General features: G+C 44.3%; 1 protein-coding gene across 1 annotated transcript; it reads right to left on the bottom strand.

The window, feature by feature from the left end:
* Positions 1–4,908: 4,908 nt before the first annotated feature.
* LOC310874767 (inactive all-trans-retinol 13,14-reductase) lies at positions 4,909–22,777 on the bottom strand (the record flags this gene model as incomplete). The annotated part of the gene is made up of 11 exons (XM_083787630.1): positions 4,909–5,078; positions 5,336–5,495; positions 6,732–6,898; positions 7,849–7,958; positions 9,106–9,244; positions 11,200–11,322; positions 12,549–12,746; positions 14,397–14,592; positions 18,098–18,339; positions 19,344–19,526; positions 22,612–22,777. The coding sequence occupies 11 exons, from the start codon at positions 22,775–22,777 to the stop codon at positions 4,909–4,911; spliced, it is 1,854 nt and encodes a 617-aa protein (XP_083643756.1).
* Between the last annotated feature and the right edge of the window lie 4,470 nt (positions 22,778–27,247).

The following is a 27,247-nucleotide window of genomic DNA, read 5'->3' as shown; positions in this document are numbered from 1 at the left end:
TTCCTGGTATGATGATGATGTCACGTGCATACCCTCTATTGGTAAATTATGTTTGTTTTGTAATAATTAGAGCTGGGACTCGATTAAAAAAAATTATCTAATTAATCAGAGGCTTTGCGATTAATTAATCTAGATTAATCGCATTTTAATCACATATCATTATTTGACCCGAGAACAGTGAGAAAGCAATTTTTTCAAATGGATTTTGGTATACTAGTGAATCAATGAATAGTGAATACATAAGTTTAAGCAATAAAACATTGTTTTTGTAGTAATAGGAGTAATAATCTTTATTGAATAATTGCACACAACTGTGCTGCAATCCACGCTACCATCGGATAGCCTTTTAAATCCTATTTCCAATCCACGGGGACAAGCAAAGTGATCTCAGCGGCTTCCCCCAGTCTGGTGAACTGTCTGCGGTTTCTGTTGGTGTTATTGTCTGAAGAGGACACGGACACTTGGTGCGCAGGTCCGTCTGAAAACTGTCCAGTGACAACGTTCCGCGGTGAAAAAAATAGTGCGATTAAAATGCGTTAATTTTTTTAATGCATTCATTTTTCTGTAGTTAATTAATCGTAATTAATCGCAATTAGTCCCGGCCCTAGTAATAATCAAAATATTTTAACAAAAGTTTTCAAATACCGTAATTGTAGTTTCAGGTGGAAACCTCCAAAACTGCAAAAAAAATTGCAGATTGACAAGCTCAAAACTCGCTGCCTTGCACCACATTTCTATAGCTCTGCTATTTTTGATGCTTTTGTGCATGATCAAGTATATAGGGCGTTCATTTACAAAATAACACAGGATAAGATATGGAGTTAAGAGGTTTCTTCCCGTATAGCAGCCAGTAGCGACACACAGATGGCTTGTAGAGAGGGCTAGTGCTGACAGCATCCCAGCGAGGAGGGCCTGTAGCCGGGACAGACCTAACACTCACAGCATCCCAGCGAGGAGGGCCTGTAGCCGGGACAGACCTAACACTCACAGCATCCCAGCGAGGAGGGCCTAGCTGTAGCCGGGACAGACCTAACACTCACAGCATCCCAGCGAGGAGGGCCTACAGCCGGGACAGACCTAACACTCACAGCATCCCAGCGAGGAGGGCCTGTAGCCGGGACAGACCTAACACTCACAGCATCCCAGCGAGGAGGGCCTAGCTGTAGCCGGGACAGAGGGGGCATTCATCCCTGCTAGATCCCCCTGGTCGTCCCACTTCAGCCCACAGCCCCCACCAGCCAATCTGTTCAGCCGTTTACTGAGGAAATGTTCACTTAGCGCCGGAAGTCTGAGGTTTCCCCCGCGCTAGGTGGGTCTTCTGATGCCCAGGCCTTAGCCAAACAACGGGACCCGGCCCGTACGGACGGACGGGGGCCATTAGCCGGGTCAGAACAACATAGGTGTGGGAACCCGAAGGCCCCCCGGGAGAGAGAGTCTATACAAGGTCAATGGGACTATTTATAGAGGGCTAATATTTTGAAGAGTAATGTTTAAAAATGCCATGCTGTGGTTTTGACTCCCTGTGGACTATATTCTGTAGTGCTGCTCACCTGGAGACGTTCTGCGGCGTTCGCGGTCCAGGGCCCACCCATCTAACCACCAGAGATACTTTAAGTTCTTATTTATTTATCGGTTTAACCCATTCTGACCTGAGATCAGATTCACACGAGGTTTCCGCTGGACACACACTGGTCTGATTAACCCATTCTGACCTGAGATCAGATTCTAAAAATGTCAGTCGTTCTTCGATTTTTCAAAAAATAGCAGACCTACAAGCTCGTATCGCACCACTCGGTGGCGCGATATGAGCTTGTAGATCTGCTGTTTTTCCATTCTGACCGGGTGCCCGGTCAGAATGGGTTAAATATGAAAACTACATTTTCAAGGTTAAAAAAAAGAGAAATACCGTGATATTGTTTTCCAGACTTTTTGAAATGCGTATAGATCTAACGCGTCGCAGATCGGCAAAATAATAGCCAAGTGTTTCTCTACCTTTTAAAATGTAAGCGTTATTTTTAATGTGTATTGTGTTGCATATAATTTAGAAAACATATATTTCCAGATTTTACATTAAACTGGACTGTTAATGTGATTATTATGTAATTAGCCTACTTCCCAGGGCCGCTTAACAGCAGCACTGAATAGCAGGGTCGGTATCCTGGACCAAATGGTCCATCTGTACAGTTTCTGGGTTATGGGAGTCCTTGAAATCAGTGTTGTTTTTGGCAGCAAATTTCTATTTTAGTTTAGTCATATAGTCTTTGGACTGAAACTTCATTTAGTTTTAGTCACATTTTAGTCAACTGGAATGTCTTAGTGTTAGTCTAGTTTTAGTCGACTAAATGTCATAAGATTTTAGTCGACTAAATCTAAAGTTGATTTAGTCGACTAAAATGTGTTTTGGCGGGCCTTGATGCCGTCGTAATGAGTATTTTACACTTGCAGTGCAATGCAACCAAGAGTAAAATGACTTATAGTGGATCTCTTATTCTCTTGTCCACTAGTCCCTTCCTAACATTTTAGTCTAGTTTTTATTTGTCGACGAAATTGTCAGTATATTTAGTCTTAGTTTTAGTCATCGTAGCTTAGTTTTCATTTAGTTTCCATTTGTTTTTGTCAGTGAAAATAGGTAGTTGACGAACATTTTTCGTCCTAGTTTTAGTCGACGAAAACAACACTGCTTGAAATGATAAAGAACCACTGATCTGACTTCTCAAAAATGTGATTTCTGACCTATTCCTGACCCATGTTCTCAATACCGAGGAGGAGAATGTTTGGCCATGTGATTTATTTTCTCCAGTTCCATGGAGACGTCACTGGAAGATGAAAATAACACATTGTTCTGTGAATGAATGTTTGAAAGGTCAGTTTTAATTCCCCCAATGTCTTCTTGTGTTTCTTTTTACAGTTGTGTATAATTAATCCATTTAGACGATTCTACAAAATGTCTTCTAAAGACTGACCGTTTTCTGAAAAATGTTCCCATGTCAGTGCATGGTTCTCAACCTTTTCCATGTCAAGGACACCCAGAACTTTCTGTATTTGGCCGCTGACCCCCATCTTCATGATTTAAAAAAAAATAGCAGATCTACAAGCTCGTAGTGCGGCACTCAGTGCCGCGCTATGAGCTTGTAGAACTGCTATTTTTCAATGGCTAACGTAGGCTATAACATGATGCTTAAAACACCAAATGGGGTTCCCGCCCAGAATGTGTTTAAAAAAGTATATCTGCAGCTATAGTCTCTATGGTTGTCATTTTTTTCCTGTTTTAATGGTCATCGAGTTTATTTGGTTTATGCAACAAGATCACAAATCCACATCTGGCTTAACACAAAACCAAACCATAAAATGTGACAGCACAAATATATTCTGTACATTGTGCAGAATTTTGTTACAGTAAAAATAAGCTGATATAATACTATGCCAACCAATTGATCATCATTCATCACTATAATGTTCATTATACAATGATGGCGCCATTTCTGTCTACTCACTTTGTGTCTCATGAATTAACTTCGTGTCATAAGCATGTTAACTTATATCAGCATGCTAACATTTCAAGAAGAGAAAGGCTGTAGTTTATACTGTTCTTGCATCAAAAAATAAGTTTGAAATGAACCAAAACGCAAACCTGAATACCGATGACGTCACTGGTAGACAGATTTCTGAACTGTCTAACCCCCTCCGAGACACACAGAGCACGTAGACAGAAATGGCACCATTCATAGAGTTTTTGGTGAAGCGGTGGTCACCTCTTCACCAAGAACTGGACTATGAATAGGCCTTTACTCACCAAGGACCAAGTATATGAACGTAGGTTGAAAGCTCCTTTAAATATCACAGCATACGACTAAGACCAAGTGGTGTCTAACTTTCATTGCTATAACAGAATAACACAACCTATTGAAAAATATTCTGCATTGTTTTGCTTTGCTTTACAACAGCCATATACAGTATGAGTATGGCTCTCATTATATGCCAGTATACTGTCCATTTAGCCATGTCCTCTATTTGACATGTACAAATCAATCTTATCATTTGTGATTTAATTACAAATTGCACTGCTCCAAGATTTGAAGAGAGAGAGAGAGAGAGAGAGAGAGAGAGAGAGAGAGAGAGAGAGAGAGAGACATACATGAAAGACATACATGTCAACGAGATACATAATAGGACATTACTGCACAATGGCTTTTCACTTAAATGAAATATTACGCCTCATCAGCATTCCTCTCAAAGCCAGCCAGGCTCAGATACGCAGCAGACGGCTCTCTGTGTATTCGACCGAAGCTCAGGTACATGATCAACTCTCTGTCCTAAAGGTTTCATGTCAGGCCAGGCGTACCTAGTTGTAATCAAGGGTCCATTCTTTCAGAATTCAAAACATCAAGCGTGCGGTTCCACCATTGTCCACCAGAGGGGCTTAAAGAGCTGTGGTTTGGGGTTTTCCCCTGGCAGGCAGCAGTGTTGATTTTGTCAACTAATAATTACTATTAAAGACAAAACAAAATGTTCGTTGACTACCTTTTTTCACAGACGAAAACTAAATGGAAACTAATTGAAAACCAAGACTATATTGACAATTCCGTCAACAAATGAAAACTAGACTTAGATGTTAGGAAGGGAGGGACTAGTGGACAAGAGATCCAGTATAAATAAGTCATTTTACATTTGGTTGCATGCTGAAAATTATTACGTCATTACGACGGCATCAAGGCCCATCACAATACATTTTAGACAACTGTCAAGTGTAGATTTAGTCGACTAAAACGAGACTAACACTCCAGGTGACTAAATGTGACTAAAACTAAATGAGAACTATTCAAAAGACTATTGACTAAAACTAAAAATCTAAATTTGCTGTCAAAATCAACACTGCCTGCCCGGCAGCCTCGATCGCTGCCCCTCCGCTCACAGCAGCTTCTTCTTGGCCATCTGAGCCAGCTGCTGAGCCTTCCTCCTCTTGAGCTTCTTCTTGAGGAAGAGCAGGTCTATGTAGACGATGTGGTCGAGCACGGTGGAGGCACACAGCAGACCTCCGTGCAGAGCTCCTGCTATCCCACAGCTGAACACGTCTTGTCCTGGGACACACACACACACACACACACACACACACCCAGACGGGAGGCATCCTTTGGTTAGACATAGCATTGGTTAGACATAAGGTTGGTGAGGGGTGCGTTAAGACGAGCGGATTAAGGTTGGTGAGGGGTGCGTTAAGGTTAAGGTTAGGTTTAGAGATCCAGTTTTATGCTGGCTCCAGTTTTATGCAAGCTCACAACGCATCACGCTGAGATGCGTCGTGAGCTTGTAGAGCGGCCATGGTGGAGGGTCTTACCAGAGATGTAGAGGCCCTTCACCGGAGTGTCACATCTGTTCTTGGCCACGGCCTCAGCCTGGAAGCGGTCCAGGTTGTGTTCCGCAGAGTACATGGCTCCACGCTGCGCTCCCAGGTAGTGCATGTTGGTGAGGGGCGTGGCTACCTCCTGGAACACCAGCTGAAGACAAGATAAAACATCAATACATAAGACAGGTGGTGCATGTTGGTGAGGGGCGTGGCTACCTCCTGATAAAATAAGACAGGTAGTGCATGTTGGTGAGGGGCGTGGCTACCTCCTGATAAAATAAGACAGGTAGTGCATGTTGGTGAGGGGCATGACTACTTCCTGGAACACCAGCTGAAGACAAGATAAAACATCAATACATAAGACAGGTAGTGCATGTTGGTGAGGGGCGTGGCTACCTCCTGGAACACCAGCTGAAGACAAGATAAAACATCAATACATAAGACAGGTAGTGCATGTTGGTGAGGGGCGTGGCTACCTCCTGGAACACCAGCTGAAGACAAGATAAAACATCAATACATAAGACAGGTAGTGCATGTTGGTGAGGGGCATGACTACTTCCTGGAACACCAGCTGAAGACAAGATAAAACATCAATACATAAGACAGGTAGTGCATGTTGGTGAGGGGCGTGGCTACCTCCTGGAACACCAGCTGAAGACGAGATAAAACATCAATACATAAGACAGGTAGTGCATGTTGGTGAGGGGCGTGGCTACCTCCTGGAACACCAGCTGAAGACGAGATAAAACATCAATACATAAGACAGGTAGTGCATGTTGGTGAGGGGCGTGGCTACCTCCTGATAAAATAAGACAGGTAGTGCATGTCGGTGAGGGGCATGACTACTTCCTGGAACACCAGCTGAGGACAAGAAGAAAGATCTTGGATCTTATCTGACACTATGTGGGGCAATCTATAAACAATCAGAAGGAGAGAGGACGGGGAGTCGGGACACCTGTGTTACACTAGCAAAAAATATACTATTGGGATATAAATGTAACACTTTTAAACCACACCAATGCAACACCTTTGGTGTGGTTTGGGCTTTAAAGTTCAACAAAGTATATATTCTTGAATTTACTTCTTTATACGCCAGAAATGTGGGGCTGAGTGATCAGTCAGGTTTACGAGATTAGCCGTGGACGCACACACGCATTCAGACAGACAGACAGACGGACAGACAGACAGACAGACAGACAGACAGACAGAGTGCCATGCACTGAAAAGACAAATTATTAGCAATGAAATGTAAAACAAATAATAAACACATCCATCCATCTGGCATTCATTGATGAGTTTAACAGAGAAATTAATTAAAGACTTATTACTATCAAATAACAGTGGATTGACTGGACTGTGCTTTCATGTGATAGAGAGTATAAGTGACCTTGTCTTTGATGTTGGGGAATATGGTGCAGGCCCAGTTGAAGACGTTGTTGGCGAACCTCATCTTGTAGCTGTGGTATTCGTCGCCGCGTTTACGCACCGTGCTGTCGGTCCACTCCTCGAACCACTCGTAGTTCACCATGGTCAGGATGGTCATGCAGGACTTTCCTGTGGAACACAAAACAGAACCACTCGTAGTTCACCATGGTCAGGATGGTCATGCAGGACTTTCCTGTGGACACAAAACAGAACCACTCGTAGTTCACCATGGTCAGGATGGTCATGCAGGACTTTCCTGTGGAACACAAAACAGAACCACTCGTAGTTCACCATGGTCAGGATGGTCATGCAGGACTTTCCTGTGGACACAAAACACCAGGTTGGATTAGTTTGACCCTAAACATGCAGGAATGCGCGGCGCGCGCACACACACACACACACACACACACACACACGCATTCTCTTCATAGGACCATCAATATACACTATAGTAGTAAGCCTACAGTGATGGCTTTATTGGGTCATTTATTTGATCTCATCTCGTGTGTGTGTGTGTGTGTGTGTGTGTGTGTGTGTGTGTGTGTGTGTGTGCGTGTGCGTGCGTGTGTGCGACTGTGCGTGCGTGGTTTCCTCAGCCATCGATGTATGAAAGCGTGTATGAATGGGTGAATGTAATGCACATTCTATGCAAAGCGTTTTGGATAAAAGGGGGTGCATACTTAGTTTAGACTAGTCATTGGTTAGACATGGGTTAAGGTTAGGTTTAGGTGTGCTGCCCCGTGGGAGGTTAGGTTTAGACTAGTCATTGGTTAGACATGGGTTAAGGTTAGGTTTAGGTGTGCTGCCCCGTGGGAGGTTAGGTTTAGGGTGAGGGTTTGAGATAGGTTGTAGTTGTAGGACTAATGACTGGTCTAACCCAATGACTAGTCTAAACCAAAAACTGTCTAAACTAAGTACTGCACCCGATAAAAGCGCTATATAAATGCACCATTTACCATGTCTGTGTCTGCCAGGATGTCTCCGCCGCCTTCTTCATATTAATTAGTAGAAGTACAGTAGTACACAGTAAAATCAAGTGTCAGGTGGGCGTGTGTGCGTGCGTGTGTGCGTGCGTGTACCTGGGTGTCTGATCTTGGACTCGGGGTCTTTTGCAGAAGGCATGGTGATGAACATCATGGGAATGTTATCGGGCGCTTCCTCTTTGCTCAGAGCAAAGTAGTCGTCCATCCTGTAAACACAGGGGTTTCCTCCTCACGGTCATTCAATAGAGAAGATGTTCACAATAATAACATTGTCATTATTAAAAAAATATGATTTTGTCTTTATAAATGTAAGAACATTCTCTTCTGGCAACATTATGTTACATGCATGACTCATTGTCCTTCTCCAAGCCGAGGTAACGAGCAGCAGAGACTGCTCTGCCTGGGTGTAAATGGCTCTTAATTGCTGTTACCTTATACACTGGCGCCACCGTGTGGCCACTGAGAGCAGCACAAAGTGTCAGTGTGTCACGTGTGGGTAAACCGAAGAGTCAGCACCAAGGGATGAGTAGCTACATTGATGTTAAAATTGGCAATTTTCCCCCCAAAAAATGTTAAATAATTTAATATTTATAAACGGGTTTCAAGTGTTGTAAAGTACACATGATTAAAACATGTTTGAACATTCAACAAGCCGGCCTAATATTTCTACAATTGCTACAAATTGCCACAAAACCAGCCAACCAGCCATTTTAGGGGCGTAAACAGTAAGTTGAAGGGTACATTTAGGTCTGATAATGATATGTAGCGTGCATGTTCACGTCTGTAATTCTGTATACTTCACAGTAAAACCCGGATTAATTTCTACTTGCAAAAAAGAGATTTCAACCATAACACTACTTTGTACTACTAGGATTTATCAGAGGAAATTATGTAAAAAGCAAATTTTATGCACATTTATAATAATTATTAAAATAATAATAATAAATTAATAATTTACATTTGGGGGATATCTTTCACAATAATGAATAAAACATGTTCTAGACATTCTAATCACAAAAAAAACGTATATTAGTTATTGTACTTATTTTTATCAGGGTTAAAGGTCAAAGGTCATAGGTTAAAAAGAGTGCAGATATTTTTAATTTGTGTGAATTTCAGCCTCTGTGGGGGGGGGGGGGGTATTTATATGTAAATATCATGACCAATCAATGGCATTGCAATGAACATCAATGATGACGTTTAGGTGAAAAAATAACATTAAAAAAAAAAATCATTCATTCATTAAAATATGTTGTATTATTACAACGCTGGGTGTTACAGGGTTTAAGACCCAAAACGTATACATAACATGGAAGGTTCCCACTCTTCCTGTGTGTGGGGCCATATACTTACGACTTGTCCAGGTCGTTGTTCTTGAAGAGCCAGAAGTTGGTGGACACCAGGCCCAGCTCCTCCTGGGTCCCCTCGAACCCAGAGAACACCAGGAAGGACCCCCTGCCGTGCTTCATCATGTCCAGCCTCGCCTGAACGTCTGGGGAGAGACAGCAACACATTCACTTCATTGACAAAGCCATCACCACTCAATGATAATTGCCACAGGTGTGTGAATCAGGGTGGAAGAAGTTTGTTTGTAGGCTGGCAGCAGCACTTCATGACAGTTGTCCAGCACTCTACTCAACATTCTTTACCCAGTATTTTATTGTATCCTTGAAGTGGCTCAAGTTGGAGCAAACTACCTAAACAAACTATATCATTCACTAACTTCAAGCTCCACTGCGTCTGGAATCCAGGGAGAATTGGAGCTGAGGAGTGAATTGATTGGAGCGGGAGTTGTCCTTCAGGATTTCCTTGGGAGTTGGCTGTTTTGAGTTAACCATATTCACCTACGGAACATACAGGTAACCCAACTCCATATATGGAAAAAAGGCCCACTTAACCCATTCTGACCGGGCACCCATTTTGGTGTCAGCATCATGTTATGCTTTAGCTATTTCAAAATAGCAGATCTACAAGCTCGTATCGCGCCACTCGGTGGCGCGATACGAGCTTGTAGGTCTGCTATTTTTGAAAAATCGAAGAACGACTGACATTTTTAGAATCTGATCTCAGGTCAGAATGGGTTAATCAGACCAGTGTGTGTCCAGTGGAACCCTCGTATGAATCTGATCTCAGGTCAGAATGGGTTTTAACTGAGAGCAAGAGGAGTTTGCTCCCCATTGAGTTTGCTCCCCACCCCAAATGTCCGGGTGGACCTGGTTTGTATGTGACGTGAGGAGTATTAGTGTACCTGGTTCTCCCATATCATATACTCATTACTATTTATTCTATTTATTTATTACCCTGTATACATTACTGTACATACTGTACTTTGTTTCCCCTGCAGTATTCTCTCATTTACTGCATTACTGTACTGCACTTCTGGCTAGACACCACTCTTCATTTCATAGTATTAAAAGTATTTGTTTAGCCTACTATGTGCAGTGACAATACATTTAAATCTAATCTAATGTAAAACCTGGCTTGTATGTGACGTGAGGAGTATTAGTATTAGTACAGTGTACCTGGCTTTGTGGTGGTGACGTGAGGAGTATTAGTATTAGTACAGTGTACCTGGCTTTGTGGTGATGTGAGGAGTATTAGTATTAGTTCAGTGTACCTGGCTTTGTGGTGACGTGAGGAGTATTAGTATTAGTACAGTGTACCTGGCTTTGTGGTGACGTGAGGAGTATTAGTATTAGTACAGTGTACCTGGCTTTGTGGTGACGTGAGGAGTATTAGTATTAGTACAGTGTACCTGGTTTTGTGGTGACGTGAGGAGTATTAGTATTAGTACAGTGTACCTGGCTTTGTGGTGACGTGAGGAGTATTAGTATTAGTACAGTGTACCTGGCTTTGTTGTGACGTGAGGAGTATTAGTATTAGTACAGTGTACCTGGCTTTGTGGTGACGTGAGGAGTATTAGTATTAGTACAGTGTACCTGGCTTTGTGGTGACGTGAGGAGTATTAGTATTAGTACAGTGTACCTGGCTTTGTGGTGACGTGAGGAGTATTAGTATTAGTACAGTGTACCTGGTTTTGTGGTGACGTGAGGAGTATTAGTATTAGTACAGTGTACCTGGCTTTGTGGTGACGTGAGGGAGTATTAGTATTAGTACAGTGTACCTGGCTTTGTGGTGACGTGAGGAGTATTAGTATTAGTACAGTGTACCTGGTTTTGTGGTGACGTGAGGAGTATTAGTATTAGTACAGTGTACCTGGCTTTGTGGTGACGTGAGGGAGTATTAGTATTAGTACAGTGTACCTGGCTTTGTGGTGACGTGAGGAGTATTAGTACTAGTTCAGTGTACCTGGCTTTGTGGTGACGTGAGGAGTATTAGTATTAGTACAGTGTACCTGGCTTTGTGGTGATGTGAGGAGTATTAGTATTAGTACAGTGTACCTGGCTTTGTGGTGACGTGAGGAGTATTAGTATTAGTACAGTGTACCTGGCTTTGTTCTGACGTGAGGAGGGACCAGTTTCTGGAAGGTGGTGAAGAGGCCACAGTTGGAGACGACGACGGGAGCGTGAATCTCCACCTCCTCTGAGAGGCCCTTCCTCACCGTCACACCTTCAGAGACACAACACACGCCTTCAGAACAACACACACCTTAACACACAACACACCTTCAGAGACACAACACATGCCTTCAGAACAACACACACCTTAACACACAACACACACCTTCATAAAAACACACACCTTCAGAACAACACACACCTTCAGAGACACAACACACGCCTTCAGAACAACACACACCTTCATAAAAACACACACCTTCAGAACAACACACACCTTCAGAGACACAACACACGCCTTCATAACAACACACACCTTCATAAAAACACACACCTTCAGAACAACACACACCTTCAGAACAACACACACCTTCATAACAACACACACCTTAACACACAACACACGCCTTCATAACAACACACACCATAACACACAACACACACCTTAACACACAACACACACCTTAACACACAACACACACCTTCAGAACAACACACACCTTAACACACAACACACACCTTCATAAAAACACACACCTTAACCCATTCTGAACGGGGAACCCATTTTGGTGTTTGAGAATGGGTTAACACACAACACACACCTTCATAACTAGGGGTGGTATCGGGATCGGATTCGTTCCCGATACCACCATCTCTGTGTTTGGCCGATACTGAATACCGATACCAGGGAATAATATAATTAAATAATATAAAAAAATGAAATAAAATGAATTTTATCTTGTGTTGTTAATAGCAGACTCTAATGACTGACCTGGAGTCAGTCCTGGCTGTGTTGTGGTTGTGTTGTGGTCATTGAGTATACTGACTGACCTGGAGTCAGTGCTTACCGTAGGCTGTGTTCTGGTCATTGAGTAATGACTGACCTGGAGTCAGTGCTTACCATATAGACTGTGTTCTGGTCATTGAGTAATGACTGACCTGGAGTCAGTGCTTACCATATAGACTGTGTTCTGGTCGTTGACCAGGATCTTGGTGACCGGGGCCCTGACCAGTCAGCTTACCGTAGGCTGTGTTCTGGTCGTTGACCAGGATCTTGGTGACCGGGGCCCTGACCAGGCAGCTTACCGTAGGCTGTGTTCTGGTCGTTGACCAGGATCTTGGTGACCGGGGCCCTGACCAGGCAGCTTACCGTAGGCTGTGTTCTGGTCGTTGACCAGGATCTTGGTGACCGGGGCCCTGACCAGGCAGCTTACCGTAGGCTGTGTTCTGGTCGTTGACCAGGATCTTGGTGACCGGGGCCCTGACCAGGCAGCTTACCGTAGGCTGTGTTCTGGTCGTTGACCAGGATCTTGGTGACCGGGGCCCGGACCAGGCAGGTGCCTCCGTTGTTCTGGATGGTACGGATGATGTGGTAGGCGATCTCGCTGGCGCCCCCTTTGGGATAGTAGGCGCCGCGCTTGTAGTGATGGATCAGCAGGGCGTTGATGACGATGCTGGAGTCCTTTGGCGGCACACCTGGAAGTAGACGGTCACAGAACGCTAATATCGGTATTCACATCATTTGCCTGCCTGGGGGTAATGTAGCCCTGGTCCAATAAGGCTTACAGCGAGCCTGCCTGGGGGTAATGTAAGCCCTGGTCCAATAAGGCTTACAGCGAGCCTGCCTGGGGGTAATGTAGCCCTGGTCCAATAAGGCTTACAGCGAGCCTGCCTGGGGGTAATGTATAGCCCTGGTCCAATAAGGCTTACAGCGAGCCTGCCTGGGGGTAATGTAGCCCTGGTCCAATAAGGCTTACAGCGAGCCTGCCTGGGGGTAATGTAGCCCTGGTCCAATAAGGCTTACAGCGAGCCTGCCTGGGGGTAATGTAGCCCTGGTCCAATAAGGCTTACAGCGAGCCTGCCTGGGGGTAATGTAGCCCTGGTCCAATAAGGCTTACAGCGAGCCTGCCTGGGGGTAATGTAGCCCTGGTCCAATAAGGCTTACAGCGAGCCTGCCTGGGGGTAATGTAGCCCTGGTCCAATAAGGCTTACAGCGAGCCTGCCTGGGGGTAATGTAGCCCTGGTCCAATAAGGCTTACAGCGAGCCTGCCTGGGGGTAATGTAGCCCTGGTCCAAGGCTTACAGACTGGGGGTAATGTAGCCCTGGTCCAAGGCTTACAGCGAGCATCTCTCTGACGCCTTGTGGAAGTACCTTCCACAGCCCTCTGGTCATATTTCCACTCCCATGCGCTGTTTTTCTAATACCAGCAAATAAACAAAACGACGTAACCACTCACCGAAACAAAGCCTGCTAGACCTTGGTAAAAATCTATTCTCGAAGCTGGGAAGCGTCTCAGGTCCCCAGTTTCTCTCTAAAATGTACTTTTTTGCCATTTTAATAACGCAATGTACCCTGAATTTAACTGCAGTAACTCTATCCTACACTCGCGAACCGCCAGTAATGTGATCCTGGTGGTTCGCGAGTGTAGGATAGCGTTACCGTAGTTAGATTCAGGGTACATTGCGTTATTAAAATGGCACAAAGTGCATTTTAGAGAGAAACTGGGGACCTGAGATGCTTCCCAGGTTCGAGAATAGACTTTTACCTTAAGGTCTAGCAGGCTTTGTTTCGGTGAGTGGTTTCGTCGTTTTGTTTATTTGCTGGTATTAGAAAAACAGCGCACGGGAGTGGAAATATGACCAGAGGGCTGTGGAAGGTACTTCCACAAGGCGTCAGAGAGATGCTCGCTGTAAGCCTTGGACCAGGGCTAGGGGGAATGCGGGAGATCTGTGCCTCAGCTGCTTTTGCTTCTGTGCCTCTGGTCATTCATTTGTATGGCCACTGTCAGCAGGCTTTCCACCTCGGAGGAAAGCCTGGTCTGTGTTACTAAATCGCTGTGTGATCTGGTCGGGAGCGGATGATATCGTTTCGTCATATGTTGTATGTCATTGTTTTGTAGTCATCTCTGGTTTATACGTGTGGTGGGGGGGCTCAGAGTGCTCCCACTAAGGAAAGTATAGGCTTTCTAATAACACAACCCGCCTTTGTTTTGGTGAGTAGCAAAAAGACGAGAGGCTGGTCTGCATTCATGCGAGTGGCGGAAGTCGAGAGTAATATACAGTAGCAACACATTAGAGCTATATGGACCAGAGCTAACGTGTTCATACTGTATGAGGAGAACTGACCATAGAACAGGTAGGAGAAGATGACGTGGAGGTCCTTGTTGGAGGTCAGGGTGTCCACCAGCGTGGTGGCACACGTCCCAGTGAGGGTGAAGATGGGCGACATCAGGTGTGCGATGCGAGTCTTGAGCAGGAACAGAGAGACCCAGCGTGGGATCAGCTTCAGGGTGGCCAGGTAGTGAGTCTTCTTGGCCGACACCTGTTGGGGAAACAAACACAGGGTAGTGAGTCTTCTTGGCCGACACCTGTTGGGAAAACAAACAGGTAGTGAGTCTTCTTGGCCGACACCTGTTGGGAAAACAGACAGGTAGTGAGTCTTCTTGGCCGACACCTGTTGGGAAAACAAACAGGTAGTGAGTCTTCTTGGCCGACACCTGTTGGGAAAACAGACAGGTAGTGAGTCTTCTTGGCCGACACCTGTTGGGAAAACAAACAGGTAGTGAGTCTTCTTGGCCGACATCTGTTGGGAAAACGAACAGGTAGTGAGTCTTCTTGGCCGACACCTGTTGGGAAAACAAACAACCAGGTAGTGAGTCTTCTTGGCCGACACCTGTTGGGGAAACAAACAGGTAGTGAGTCTTCTTGGCCGACATCTGTTGGGAAAACGAACAGGTAGTGAGTCTTCTTGGCCGACACCTGTTGGGAAAACAAACAACCAGGTAGTGAGTCTTCTTGGCCGACACCTGTTGGGAAAACAAACAGGTAGTGAGTCTTCTTGGCCGACATCTGTTGGGAAAACGAACAGGTAGTGAGTCTTCTTGGCCGACACCTGTTGGGAAAACAAACAACCAGGTAGTGAGTCTTCTTGGCCGACACCTGTTGGGAAAACAAACAGGTAGTGAGTCTTCTTGGCCGACACCTGTTGGGAAAACAAACAGGTAGTGAGTCTTCTTGGCCGACACCTGTTGGGAAAACAAACAGGTAGTGAGTCTTCTTGGCCGACACCTGTTGGGGAAACAAACAGGTAGTGAGTCTTCTTGGCCGACACCTGTTGGGGAAACAAACAGGTAGTGAGTCTTCTTGGCCGACACCTGTTGGGAAAACAAACAGGTAGTGAGTCTTCTTGGCCGACATCTGTTGGGAAAACGAACAGGTAGTGAGTCTTCTTGGCCGACACCTGTTGGGAAAACAAACAACCAGGTAGTGAGTCTTCTTGGCCGACACCTGTTGGGAAAACAAACAGGTAGTGAGTCTTCTTGGCCGACACCTGTTGGGAAAACAAACAGGTAGTGAGTCTTCTTGGCCGACACCTGTTGGGAAAACAAACAGGTAGTGAGTCTTCTTGGCCGACACCTGTTGGGAAAACAAACAGGTAGTGAGTCTTCTTGGCCGACACCTGTTGGGAAAACAAACAGGTAGTGAGTCTTCTTGGCCGACACCTGTTGGGGAAACAAACAGGTAGTGAGTCTTCTTGGCCGACACCTGTTGGGGAAACAAACAGGTAGTGAGTCTTCTTGGCCGACACCTGTTGGGGAAACAAACAGGTAGTGAGTCTTCTTGGCCGACACCTGTTGGGGAAACAAACAGGTAGTGAGTCTTCTTGGCCGACACCTCTTGGGAAAACAAACCGGTAGTGAGTCTTCTTGGCCGACACCTGTTGGGAAAACAAACAACCAGGTAGTGAGTCTTCTTGGCTGACACCTGTTGGGAAAACAGACAGGTAGTGAGTCTTCTTGGCCGACACCTGTTGGGAAAACAAACAACCAGGTAGTGAGTCTTCTTGGCTGACACCTGTTGGGAAAACAAACAACCAGGTAGTGAGTCTTCTTGGCCGACACCTGTTGGGAAAACAAACAACCAGGTAGTGAGTCTTCTTGGCCGACACCTGTTGGGAAAACAAACAGGTAGTGAGTCTTCTTGGCCGACACCTGTTGGGAAAACAAACACAGGGACTCTCAGGAAATCCACTCTAAAGTTGACATTTTTGAGAATCCTTTATAACCTATAACATAAAATTCAACTTTTTCCTACTTTTTTTGTGTTTTTTGAGCTTCCCTGTGTATTTTCTATCCCCACAAAAATGCAATTTTGAACAATCTTATGTACAATGTTATTGTACTTATTATGTGATCTGGAGTGTATTCATTTGATCATTGTTTGCTGACGGTCATGTCGGTTTATTGGTCATTGTTCATGTAAACAATGACATAGCGTTGAGAGCTTGTAGATCAGCTATTTTCGGGGTGCAACCCAGCACTCTGTAGCTAGTGGCAATGCGGTGTAACGAAATGGATTTCTAAACAAATTTGATGCAAAATGCTGTGTTCAAGTTCAGGAAGAATAGCTTCAGGAAAAAGCTATTCTCCTGAATGCTGCCCAATTCCGGCATGGCATGGAAAGGAGTGGCATTTGCATAGTATTGTCGTATCTGGGCAATAATTCTATAGCCTACATACATGTCTGTGAACAAATGTTGGAGTCTGTCTGACTGCAAGTCTGAAAGCAATCACGCATATAGTCAAGTAACCTGGCTCTGCCAGGTGTGGGAGACATTTAGCATACTATTGTTTCAAACGAGAAGACCACTTGGTTAAGTTTCAGACTATGTAAAATCACAACCCCCCACAGAACTCAACTGTTTGATGTGAACTGTATAAAATGTCTGTAAATGCAATGTTTTACACCTGCCTTCATTTCATCTGATTGTCTGTCTGGCAGGCACTTAACAAGCGATCGTTAACTGTGTCTGTTAGAGAGAGGGGCAGAGAAGAGTGGCTTTGCTCAACTTGATTTATACTTATATTCTCCACTCTGATGAAGGTACATGTTCGATATATCATGCAGCCTTACTTATTAGCCTATATTTAGCTATTATTGCTTGAGGCAGGCGGGCCGCATAAGACGACGTCGCGAGCCGCATGCGGCCCGCGGATCACCAGTTTGACACCCCTGTTTTAGGGAGTCTTGCTTGGCAGGCTGACGACGGTCAGTCTGTTGTGTGTGCTCCCGTGGGCAGCATGGCCCACGGGGAAGCTCTGCTGTCTTGGTCTTCGTCTTCAATAAATACAACTCCATGGATCTTCAGTTCACCTCTCTGCCTGGTTTTCTTCATCCGATCGTTTGAGGCTTTGTTGCCTTGGTACTCTTCTACAGTTTGCTATTTAGTTTAGAGAAGCTCTTTTCAGTCTTTTCCTCTCTAGTCTAGTAGTTTAATCGGTTAATGTGGTGTGGAAAATTAATACACCACAGTATAAAGTGTGGTCTGGAAAGGGCACTTGTTTTACAGACGGGTAAAAGGGCAGGGGCTGAAGCCCCCTTTGGTGTCTATGTGTGCACGTCCCCATGGGACTATACCGACTGTATCTACTGTATTAAACCATTTTGGGCGGGAACCCCTTTTGGTGTTTTAAACATTATGTTATAATTTGGCTATTGAAAAATAGCAGATCTACAAGCTCATAGCGCACCACCGAGTGGCGCGCTACGAGCTTGTAGATCTGCTATTTTTGAAAAATCGTTAAAATGTGGCGCAAATCATTGAATATATATTTCAGAGTGAAGATTTTTAACTAAAATATTTGCTTCTGGGGGGTCCCTGGAACTACATATTTTGAGATGGGGGTCTGTGTGGCCCAATAGAGATAATTCTGGGGGTCCTTGACATGTAAAAGGTTGATCACCACTGACATAGAAACATTATAGGTTTTTCAGAAAAAAATTAGGATTTAGAAGCCTTATTTTTTTGTCCAAAATGGGTTAAATACCTTCATGATCTTGAAGAAGGTCTCGATGGCGGCGGTGTCGTCGGGGAACTGCTTCTTGAGGTGCTGCTCCATCTGGGTCTTGCCGGTGAAGATGGTGTACTCCCTCTTCTCGTCGCCCGTGCCGATCAGGATGGTGTCAAAGTGCTGGTCCAGCTCTGCGAACTCCAGCTGGCCCTCGCTGATCTGGTCGAAGGCGATGCGGAGCAGGCTGTTCTCGTGGACCTGGCCGATGTAGTGAAGCCCTGCGTGATGATGAATGAATGAATGAATGAATGAATGATGACGAGAAGGAACGTAAATACATTTAAAAAAAACAAAGAACATAACTGCAGGGGTCTTCGACAGGGCAGTCCGGGGGACCCCCCTATAGGGCAGTGGTTTCCAAACCTTTTCACGTCACCATCGGACCCTCATTTGAAAAAATCATCGAACCACGTCGAACTCGAAGCCCTTCTCTATGAAGGTGTGACCCCGTCCTCATTTCTTACCCACGTCGAACTCAAAGCCCTGGCTGATGAAGGTGTGACAGCATCGTTATATTCTTACCCACGTCGAACTCAAAGCCCTGGCTGATGAAGGTGTGTTTCTTACCCACGTCGAACTCAAAGCCCTGGCTGATGAAGGTGTGTTTCTTACCCACATCGAACTCAAAGCCCTGGCTGATGAAGGTGTGTTTCTTACCCACGTCGAACTCAAAGCCCTGGCTGATGAAGGTGTGTTTCTGACCCACATCGAACTCAAAGCCCTGGCTGATGAAGGTGTGTTTCTTACCCACATCGAACTCGAAGCCCTGGCTGATGAAGGTGTGACCCCGTCCTCATTACTTACCCACGTCGAACTCGAAGCCCTGGCTGATGAAGGTGTGACAGCATCGTTATATTCTTACCCACGTCAAACTCAAAGCCCTGTCTGATGAAGGTGTGTTTCTTACCCACGTCGAACTCAAAGCCCTGGCTGATGAAGGTGTGTTTCTTACCCACGTCGAACTCAAAGCCCTGGCTGATGAAGGTGTGTTTCTTACCCACATCGAACTCGAAGCCCTGGCTGATGAAGGTGTGTTTCTTACCCACGTCGAACTCGAAGCCCTGGCTGATGAAGGTGTGTTTCTTACCCACATCGAACTCAAAGCCCTGGCTGATGAAGGTGTGTTTCTTACCCACATCGAACTCGAAGCCCTGGCTGATGAAGGTGTGTTTCTTACCCACATCGAACTCAAAGCCCTGACTGATGAAGGTGTGTTTCTTACCCACGTCGAACTCAAAGCCCTGGCTGATGAAGGTGTGACAGCATCCTCCAGCCTGCTCGTGCTGCTCCAGCAGAAGGACCTTCTTCCCGGCCTTGGCCAGCGTTGCCGCGGCCGTCAGGCCTCCGATGCCGCTGCCGATCACGATGACGTCCAGGTTCTTGGGCACCTTGTCCACGTTGAAACCTGCATGTGGACGCATGCACGCACGCACACACACACAGAGAGAGAGATCATTTATGACTTCTACAGGTTCTTGGGCACCTTGTCCACGTTGAAACCTGCATGTGGACGCACACACACGCACGCACGCACGCACGCACGCACACACGCACGCACAGAGAGATATTTTCTATATATTTTCCCGGTTTTCATACTACCCACACTAGGCAAGTGTGACAAATGTAGAATGCAGTAGTGCTGGAAATAAATGGCCTATAAACTAAATTAAACCAAAAAATACAAGTATCCACCAACTTTGTGTAGCTATACACAAGTAGGCCTACACAATTGAAGAGGTATACAAGACTCGAGTAGGTCATCTTATTGTGGTCATTAAATAGTTTAATTTAATTGGGCATGTCATCAAAGGCAAAAGGTTTCAAAACATTATAATTTCCCTCCATAGCAGATCTGAAAGCTCACAATGCATTAAAGGAGAATTCCATACTAAAAGGCTTTCTTACCTTTCTTTGTAGTTGTTATGTCCCCACCAAAGAGGTCCAGGTGTTATTTTGTGCAAAGCCCCATTCAATGCAATGCAATTCATTGAGGGCTTATGGTAGGGAAAATAGCCAATAAGGAGTTTTTGCACAAAAAAACACCTGGACCTCTTTGGTGGGGACGTAACAACTACAAAGAAAGGTAAGAAAGATAAGAAAGCATTCTAGCATGGAATTCTCCTTTAACAGGGCCCAAACTTGTCTCGATGTAACCTGAGGAATTGCTAAATGTTTAAGTTAAAGTGTTATACAATTTAGCGGTTGATAAGATTATAGTCTGAAGGTTGCATATTCGCCTGAGCGTGTCGCTTGTAAAACGCACGGTTCTTGAACATTGTTTTCCAACCGGGTGATAAAGAGCAGATTAGGGTCTCTCCCGGTCATAATTTAATTAAGATAAGCTGCACACATGAAAGATAACAGTCCTTAGTACAGTCACTGGTGCATGCTTTAATATCTATCGCTGGATGACGGGCAGAAACCTCTTATCTCCATATGTTTCAAACTTGTTATGTGTTAAGTATTTCTTCCCCCCCGAAAATGAATTCCATACGTCATCATCACACAAGCTGTGAAAATAGCTGATCTATAACGAGATCACAACACGCCACACCATGATAATAATAAAAGGAATGGTTTTTGACATGTGAGGTTTCCGCCCGACACGAACGTTATGTTGTCGTATCATAAAGAGTCTATGTCAGGCTGTCAGGGCAGCTTGACATCATTTCAGAGATTCCTTTGATTCAAAGAAGTGGTTTCCAAGTGAAGTGTGTGTGTGCGTGCGTGCGTGCGTGCGTGCGTGCGTGCGTGCGCGCGTGTGTGTGTGTGTGTGCATGTACGTGTTTAAAATGATTAAACACTGTTATGAAACTGCACAGCCACATCATTATTAAAACCAATTTAGACCTGACATCAAAATTAAAAAAATATATATAGAGCCCGGGACACCACGGGTACAAAAACTCTGACAACGTTTCCATCTACGTATTTGATCTTCATCAGGTCATGTGAACATAAACACACAAAAGTGTATAGTTCATAAGTTATAGTAAAGGCGTGCCCCCATTATCCAATCAAATCACCACATTTTGGTGCCCTGGCCTCCTGTCACTGTCGCATCCTTAAATCTGTTCAGACATTTTAATTTAATCTGTTCAGAAAATGTACAGTGCACACCAGTTAAAAACATGCATGTGTATACCTATATATGTGGTTACTCATTTCACCAATACATCAAATCAAGGCCTGTCTACTATAGGTCTGTGACACTGTCACCATTTACAATGTTTTTTTATTTTTGTTGCATTTAGCAAATCAAGCAAAAACTCTGGCAACAGAACAGAAAAATACTGATTTCATATGGTATACTAAGGAGAAAATGCATCATATGCTAGAAGTTTCTTTAGCCCAGCACTCATATACACAGGTACGTCCACTCTCATCCTGTCACTGTAAAACTGATTTTTAGACTGTACATTCAGCTCGATGGTTGTGCTTGGTCTAACTCAGGGGTGGGCAACTTTTAAATACAGTTACAGTTAAATACAGTTGGTTGGTGCCTCGCATGGTAGCTCGCCACCATTGGTATGTGAATGTAGGGAAGTGAGGTGTTTCACCTCCCTCACTGTATATGTTTCTTTTCCCTTTTCATCTCCTTTATGATGAATTCCTGTTCTGTTCTTTGACTATATAGAAGTGTCTATTTGTACGTCTCTAAATGTTTTGATGAATTGAACATGGTGGACCCTCTTGTAAACGAGTGTAATGCTTAATTGGGTCGTCCACTCACAGTTAACAGTCTTTGTATTGAGTTTGTGCTTGAAATGTACTAGTCTGTAATTCTGCAAACTGTTAATACATATTTCAATCAATATTTCAATCAATGAATGAACCGTAATATAAAGAGCTTTGAGCACTTGGAAAAGCGCTATTAGTTTGTCTCTGTTGACAAATGTTGTGAAAATAGCAGATCTACAAGCTCGCAATTATCGGTGTTATCGAGGTTGTAGATTGGCTATTTTCATTTGTTTTGTTTTATTTCTTATGTCATTTACCAATTCAGCCAATGTTTGAACGTTTTACAGGTTTAGTGTTTGTTTTTAGTTCAATGTTTGTTTTAAAAACACCATTGACGATGAAGGGAAAATGTACTCATCTTGTCCCCAACACAAACATTAAAGTTTGTTTTGACACTGTTTGTTTTACATCCTCATTACATCACCTAATCATAGTAACATGAGTGTGATTTCTTTATAGTATAGTTTGTTGATTTGGTTTTGATGCAGTAAATGGTCTTTTTTTCTTTGAGTCACTAAAATGGTCTAAGAATTGTCACTTCAATGTCATCATTTCGACCCACACAGGTTGAGATCCACTGTCCGGACCTAGAATATAGAAACAGTTGGCCTGGGCTGGCTTAGCGGTACATATACAGCATGACAGTTTGCCACGTGTGAGTCCCAATCCCAATCCCGACAAACGTTACCGTGTGTCTTCCCCCCCCCCCCCAAAGCCCCCAAAAATATCGTTGCTTTTGTGTTACCGACCGTTCTTGATGACTTTGTCCCTCTTCCTCTGGTCCAGCTCGCGAGGGCCCGGCGGCCGCACCGACTCCAACGAGAATGGGCTGGGCTTCCCGAACAGGTACCAGTAGGACCCCCCGGCCCACACCGCCAGCCACAGAACCAACACCAGCAGCCAGTGCCACCACATGATGACCACCACGGCAACACAACTAGACTACCTACAGTCTGTAGTGCTATGACCACCACGGCAACACAACTAGACTACCTACAGTCTGTAGAGCTGATGGGTTAGAACAAACCACTGTACCACTGTACTGTACTATAGCGTCAGAGCTGATGGGTTAGTGAAAGATATGCTCACTTAGATAGTCTCTTTTATAGCGCGCCCACATGTCAATAAGGTCTGGGCAAACGGGGCAACAGTCAGACATGTAATCCTTCTCTTGTTATGACAGGCAGTAAAGATAAAGACAGAGGGTGAAAGACACCTCTCTCTCTCTCTCTCTCTCTCTCTCTCTCTCTCTCTCTCTCTCTCTCTCTCTCTCTCTCTCTCTCTCTCTCTCTCCAGGAGATACCGTATTCTGGTCCCGGGTGTAGGTGTCATGTCAATCGATTATTTTTCTGTACACCTGATGCAGTCAAATCTGTCGTGTTTGTGGAATTCTGAGTGTAAAATGGACTCGAAAGGGTCCATTGTTACACCCTGGGAGGAGTGTACATTAGATGGTTAGATTTGTAAAAATGTAGTACATTTGTACATGTATTTTTACAAATCAAACCATGAATGGAACACACCGCGTTCCACACCACCACAGGGAGTGCCGGTGTCGAGTCGGTCGGACCCACGGTTGTCCAGAACCGCCCCAAAAATGCCTCTGCCCGGGCTCTGGACATGAGGGTCCCTGCATGCCCCAGTGTCCATATATGGAGCTGACCTGTTCTATACATCATTCTGACTTCGGCAAAGACTCCATATTTGGGCATGCCTGACAAAGAACTCCATATATGGGCATAAAATGGACACAGACATAATATCTGGTGGGGCATGCATTTATTTTCCAACTTGCATCGTTCCAAGTAGGCCAGTGCCCAACCGCTCTAGTGTACATAAGGTGAAATTGATGATTGATCAGGTCTGCAACAATGTGGTGATTGTCATGCATACCTCAACAGCTCACAAGGAAACATATTTTTGAGGGGCGCTAGCCCCTCAAAAATGATGATTGATGATTGATGATAATGATGATTATAAGAGCGCCCCTCACTTCACACAAGTGTGATTATTCCACACAATGTGTGTGCGTGCGTGCGTGCGTGAGCTAGGGCTCATAGGGAATAGTGGGTTTTAATCTGACGTTCAGATACAAGCCTTTACAGCACGTTTAATCTGTCATCAAATAAATGATCATAATTGATATAGAACTTTCTGGAACATTACATTAATGTGATATATACTGTTTGTGTATGTTTGGCTATATGCATTGTATTTGAAATAGTCCAGTGAAAGTCCACATTAGGGACAGCAGGCTGAAAGTGGTTGTTAATTAATCAGCTGACCTGTAGTAAAGACACATTATGTTTAAAGTCTACTGTGAATTGGGCCACAACATATCCCTTATCTAAATTACCTTATCAGATAAGAGTCAGTGTGGAGATATCTCTCTACCACTCAGATAAGCCTTCTGAAATGCATGTACTGTATATGGTGTGTGTACAGTATATGTGTCGTATACTGTATGTATACCTCAGAATAACAGCAATGCATGTCGCAAGTTCTCAACCTGGAGCAATTAAGGCCTGACCTAAAAATTTAAAAAAAATTCGCTCTGAAAGAATATATATTCAAAGATGTGTGCCGCATTTTTACGATTTTTCAAAAATAGCAGACCTACAAGCTCGTAGCGCGCCACTCGGTGGCGCGCTACGAGCTTGTAGGTCTGCTATTTTTCAATAGCTAAAGTATAACATAATGCTTAGTTAAAACACCAAAAGGGGTTCCCGCCCAAAATGGGTTAATATAGTGTCAGTTCAGTCGAACTGTGGAAATCGGCAGTGGTGTAAAAATTACTCATGTTTTACTTAAGTAAAAGTATCAATTCTGCAACATAGAAACATTTCAAGTAAAAGTAAATTCAAAATGTTCTTAAGTAAAAGTACAAAAGTATCGGCTTCAAAATGTACTTAAAGTACCAACAGTAGAAATACTCATTGTGCAGAATTTGTTCCATTTCAAGTTTTCAAAACTTTATAGTACGAATCTTTTGAAAGTAGCAGATCTACAAGCCCACAGTGTGTTGCATCGCAACACATTGTGAGCTTGTAGATCAGCTATTATATAATAATAAAGCTCATGTGTTGTACATAGGGGAGAGCAGGGTAAGATGAGACACTTTTCACTTTAAGTTGTCCTGGGAGTGGAAGGAAGGCTAGATGAGATCAAATCTAAACACCTATACCCTTATTTCAGGATGTCTTCTATCAATTGAACTTATGAGTAAAGCATCTATGACAAAGGGCCATAAAAATATGACTTGTTTACAAAGAAATCACGCCCGTGTGAAGTGAGGGGCGCTCTTATCATCGTACATCAGCATGATGTATGATGAATGATCTTCCATTCTAAAGCCCTGCATTCAAAGCCCTGTATCTAAGAAAAACGACATTGAGGGGGGCGTTTCTGGTGAAAACAAGGGTTTTCAACGGGCTGTATGTAGCAGGCGCAGTGATACTTCCACCACCGACCGAGACAACGACAACAACAAGAACAACAGCAATACGCTATCGAGGGATTAATTAATGCTGGCGGAAATTGGGCTAATAGGATGCTCCTCAAAGCTCAAGACGCTGTGGCGTAATGAGCTTTAGAGTCTTTGACAACAGGAAGCTGCAGTGGGTCAACGGACCAAAGAGTGGACGAGCTAACGGAGTTAATCCTATTATGAATGATTCCAAGTATAGAACCTGGCAACCTATAGAACTTATAGAACCTGGCAACACACACGGTCACACACCACTCAGGATGACGTCGTCTAGCAGAGCAAAGGCCAAGGTGTGCTCTCGTGCAGAGGGGTGTTAGAGAGAGGCAGGGGCTGAAATCCCGTTAAGAGGGCACTTTTGGACAAAAATAGCGAAAATAGCAGATCTACAAGCTCACAACGCACCGCGCTGCGACGTGTTGAGAGCTTGTAGATCAGGGGGCGCATCACGGCAACCGGAAACGGAACCCTGCACTCTTTAGCTATAGTGGAGATGTGGTGTAACGACATGGATTTATAAACAAATTACCGGTAGTTCAACGCAAAATGCTGCTGTTGTTCCAAAGTTCATTCTCCTGAATGCTGCCTTCATTCCGGCATGGCATGGAAAACAGTGGCATTTCCATTTCTTCCACCATAGTAAATGCTGCATTCATTCGTGGTCTGGAGAGGACGCAGTTGTTTTACAGACGGGTAAAAGGGCAGTTGTTTTACAGACGTGGTAAAAGGGCAGTTGTTTTACAGACGGGTAAAAGGGCAGTTGTTTTACAGACGGGGTAAAAGGGCAGTTGTTTTACAGACGGGGTAAAAGGGCAGTTGTTTTACAGACGGGGTAAAAGGGCAGTTGTTTTACAGACGGGGTAAAAGGGCAGTTGTTTTACAGACGGGGTAAAAGGGCAGTTGTTTTACAGACGGGGTAAAAGGGCAGTTGTTTTACAGACGGGGTAAAAGGGCAGTTGTTTTACAGACGGGTAAAAGGGCAGTTGTTTTACAGACGGGGTAAAAGGGCAGTTGTTTTACAGACGGGTAAAAGGGCAGTTGTTTTACAGACGGGGTAAAAGGGCAGTTGTTTTACAGACAGGTAAAAGGGAAGTTGTTTTACAGACGGGGTAAAAGGGCAGTTGTTTTACAGACGGGTAAAAGGGCAGTTGTTTTACAGACGGGGTAAAAGGGCAGTTGTTTTACAGACGGGGTAAAAGGGCAGTTGTTTTACAGACGGGTAAAAGGGCAGTTGTTTTACAGACGGGTAAAAGGGCAGGGGCTGAAGCCCCCTTTGGTGTCTGATCTGTGCAGTAGTAGATGACCTACAACACAGCTTCTCAGTGTCATTAGATATTGTAAAGTTGTACGTTTCTGAAAGTTGTTTCATTTTCTGTATTGTAATCAACCCTAGCTTGCGTATAGGTGAAGCTATACTGTCTGTTTGTTGTGTCTATTGTATTGTGTTGAATCTGTTGATGTGTATGAGTTGTACATTGTGGGTGTGATGATGGACCCCAGGAAGAATAGCCGTTCTTATCAGGCAAAGCGCGAGTGTTAATGGTGAATCCATAATAAAGTAAAACGATTGATAGGAACCAAATGGACCCTTGGGGAAGCGGGGGTGTCTGTCAGCAACACTGAGATGGTACAAATGGGACCATTTTGTACGCTCTCAGAGTTCTAGTAACACTGAGGATTTACGGTGGGGTCCCAGGGATAAAAATGCATGGTTTGCAATTGCATTGCAATTGCAATGGTTTACTCTAATATAATATCCACATTGGGTGGGTGTCGTCGAAATGTCAAAAGGTTGAGAATCACTGACCTAGTATATCTTGTGGTGAAACAAACTAGCCTGGAAACTATATAGAACGAATCTGCCACAGGAAAAAAAGAAGAAATGGCTGCATGGGGAGATT

This window comes from Protomyctophum parallelum, assembly GCF_964188405.1.
Source record: "Protomyctophum parallelum genome assembly, chromosome: 17".
Lineage (NCBI taxonomy): Eukaryota > Metazoa > Chordata > Actinopteri > Myctophiformes > Myctophidae > Protomyctophum > Protomyctophum parallelum.
This window is presented reverse-complemented; position numbering and strand designations above follow the sequence as displayed.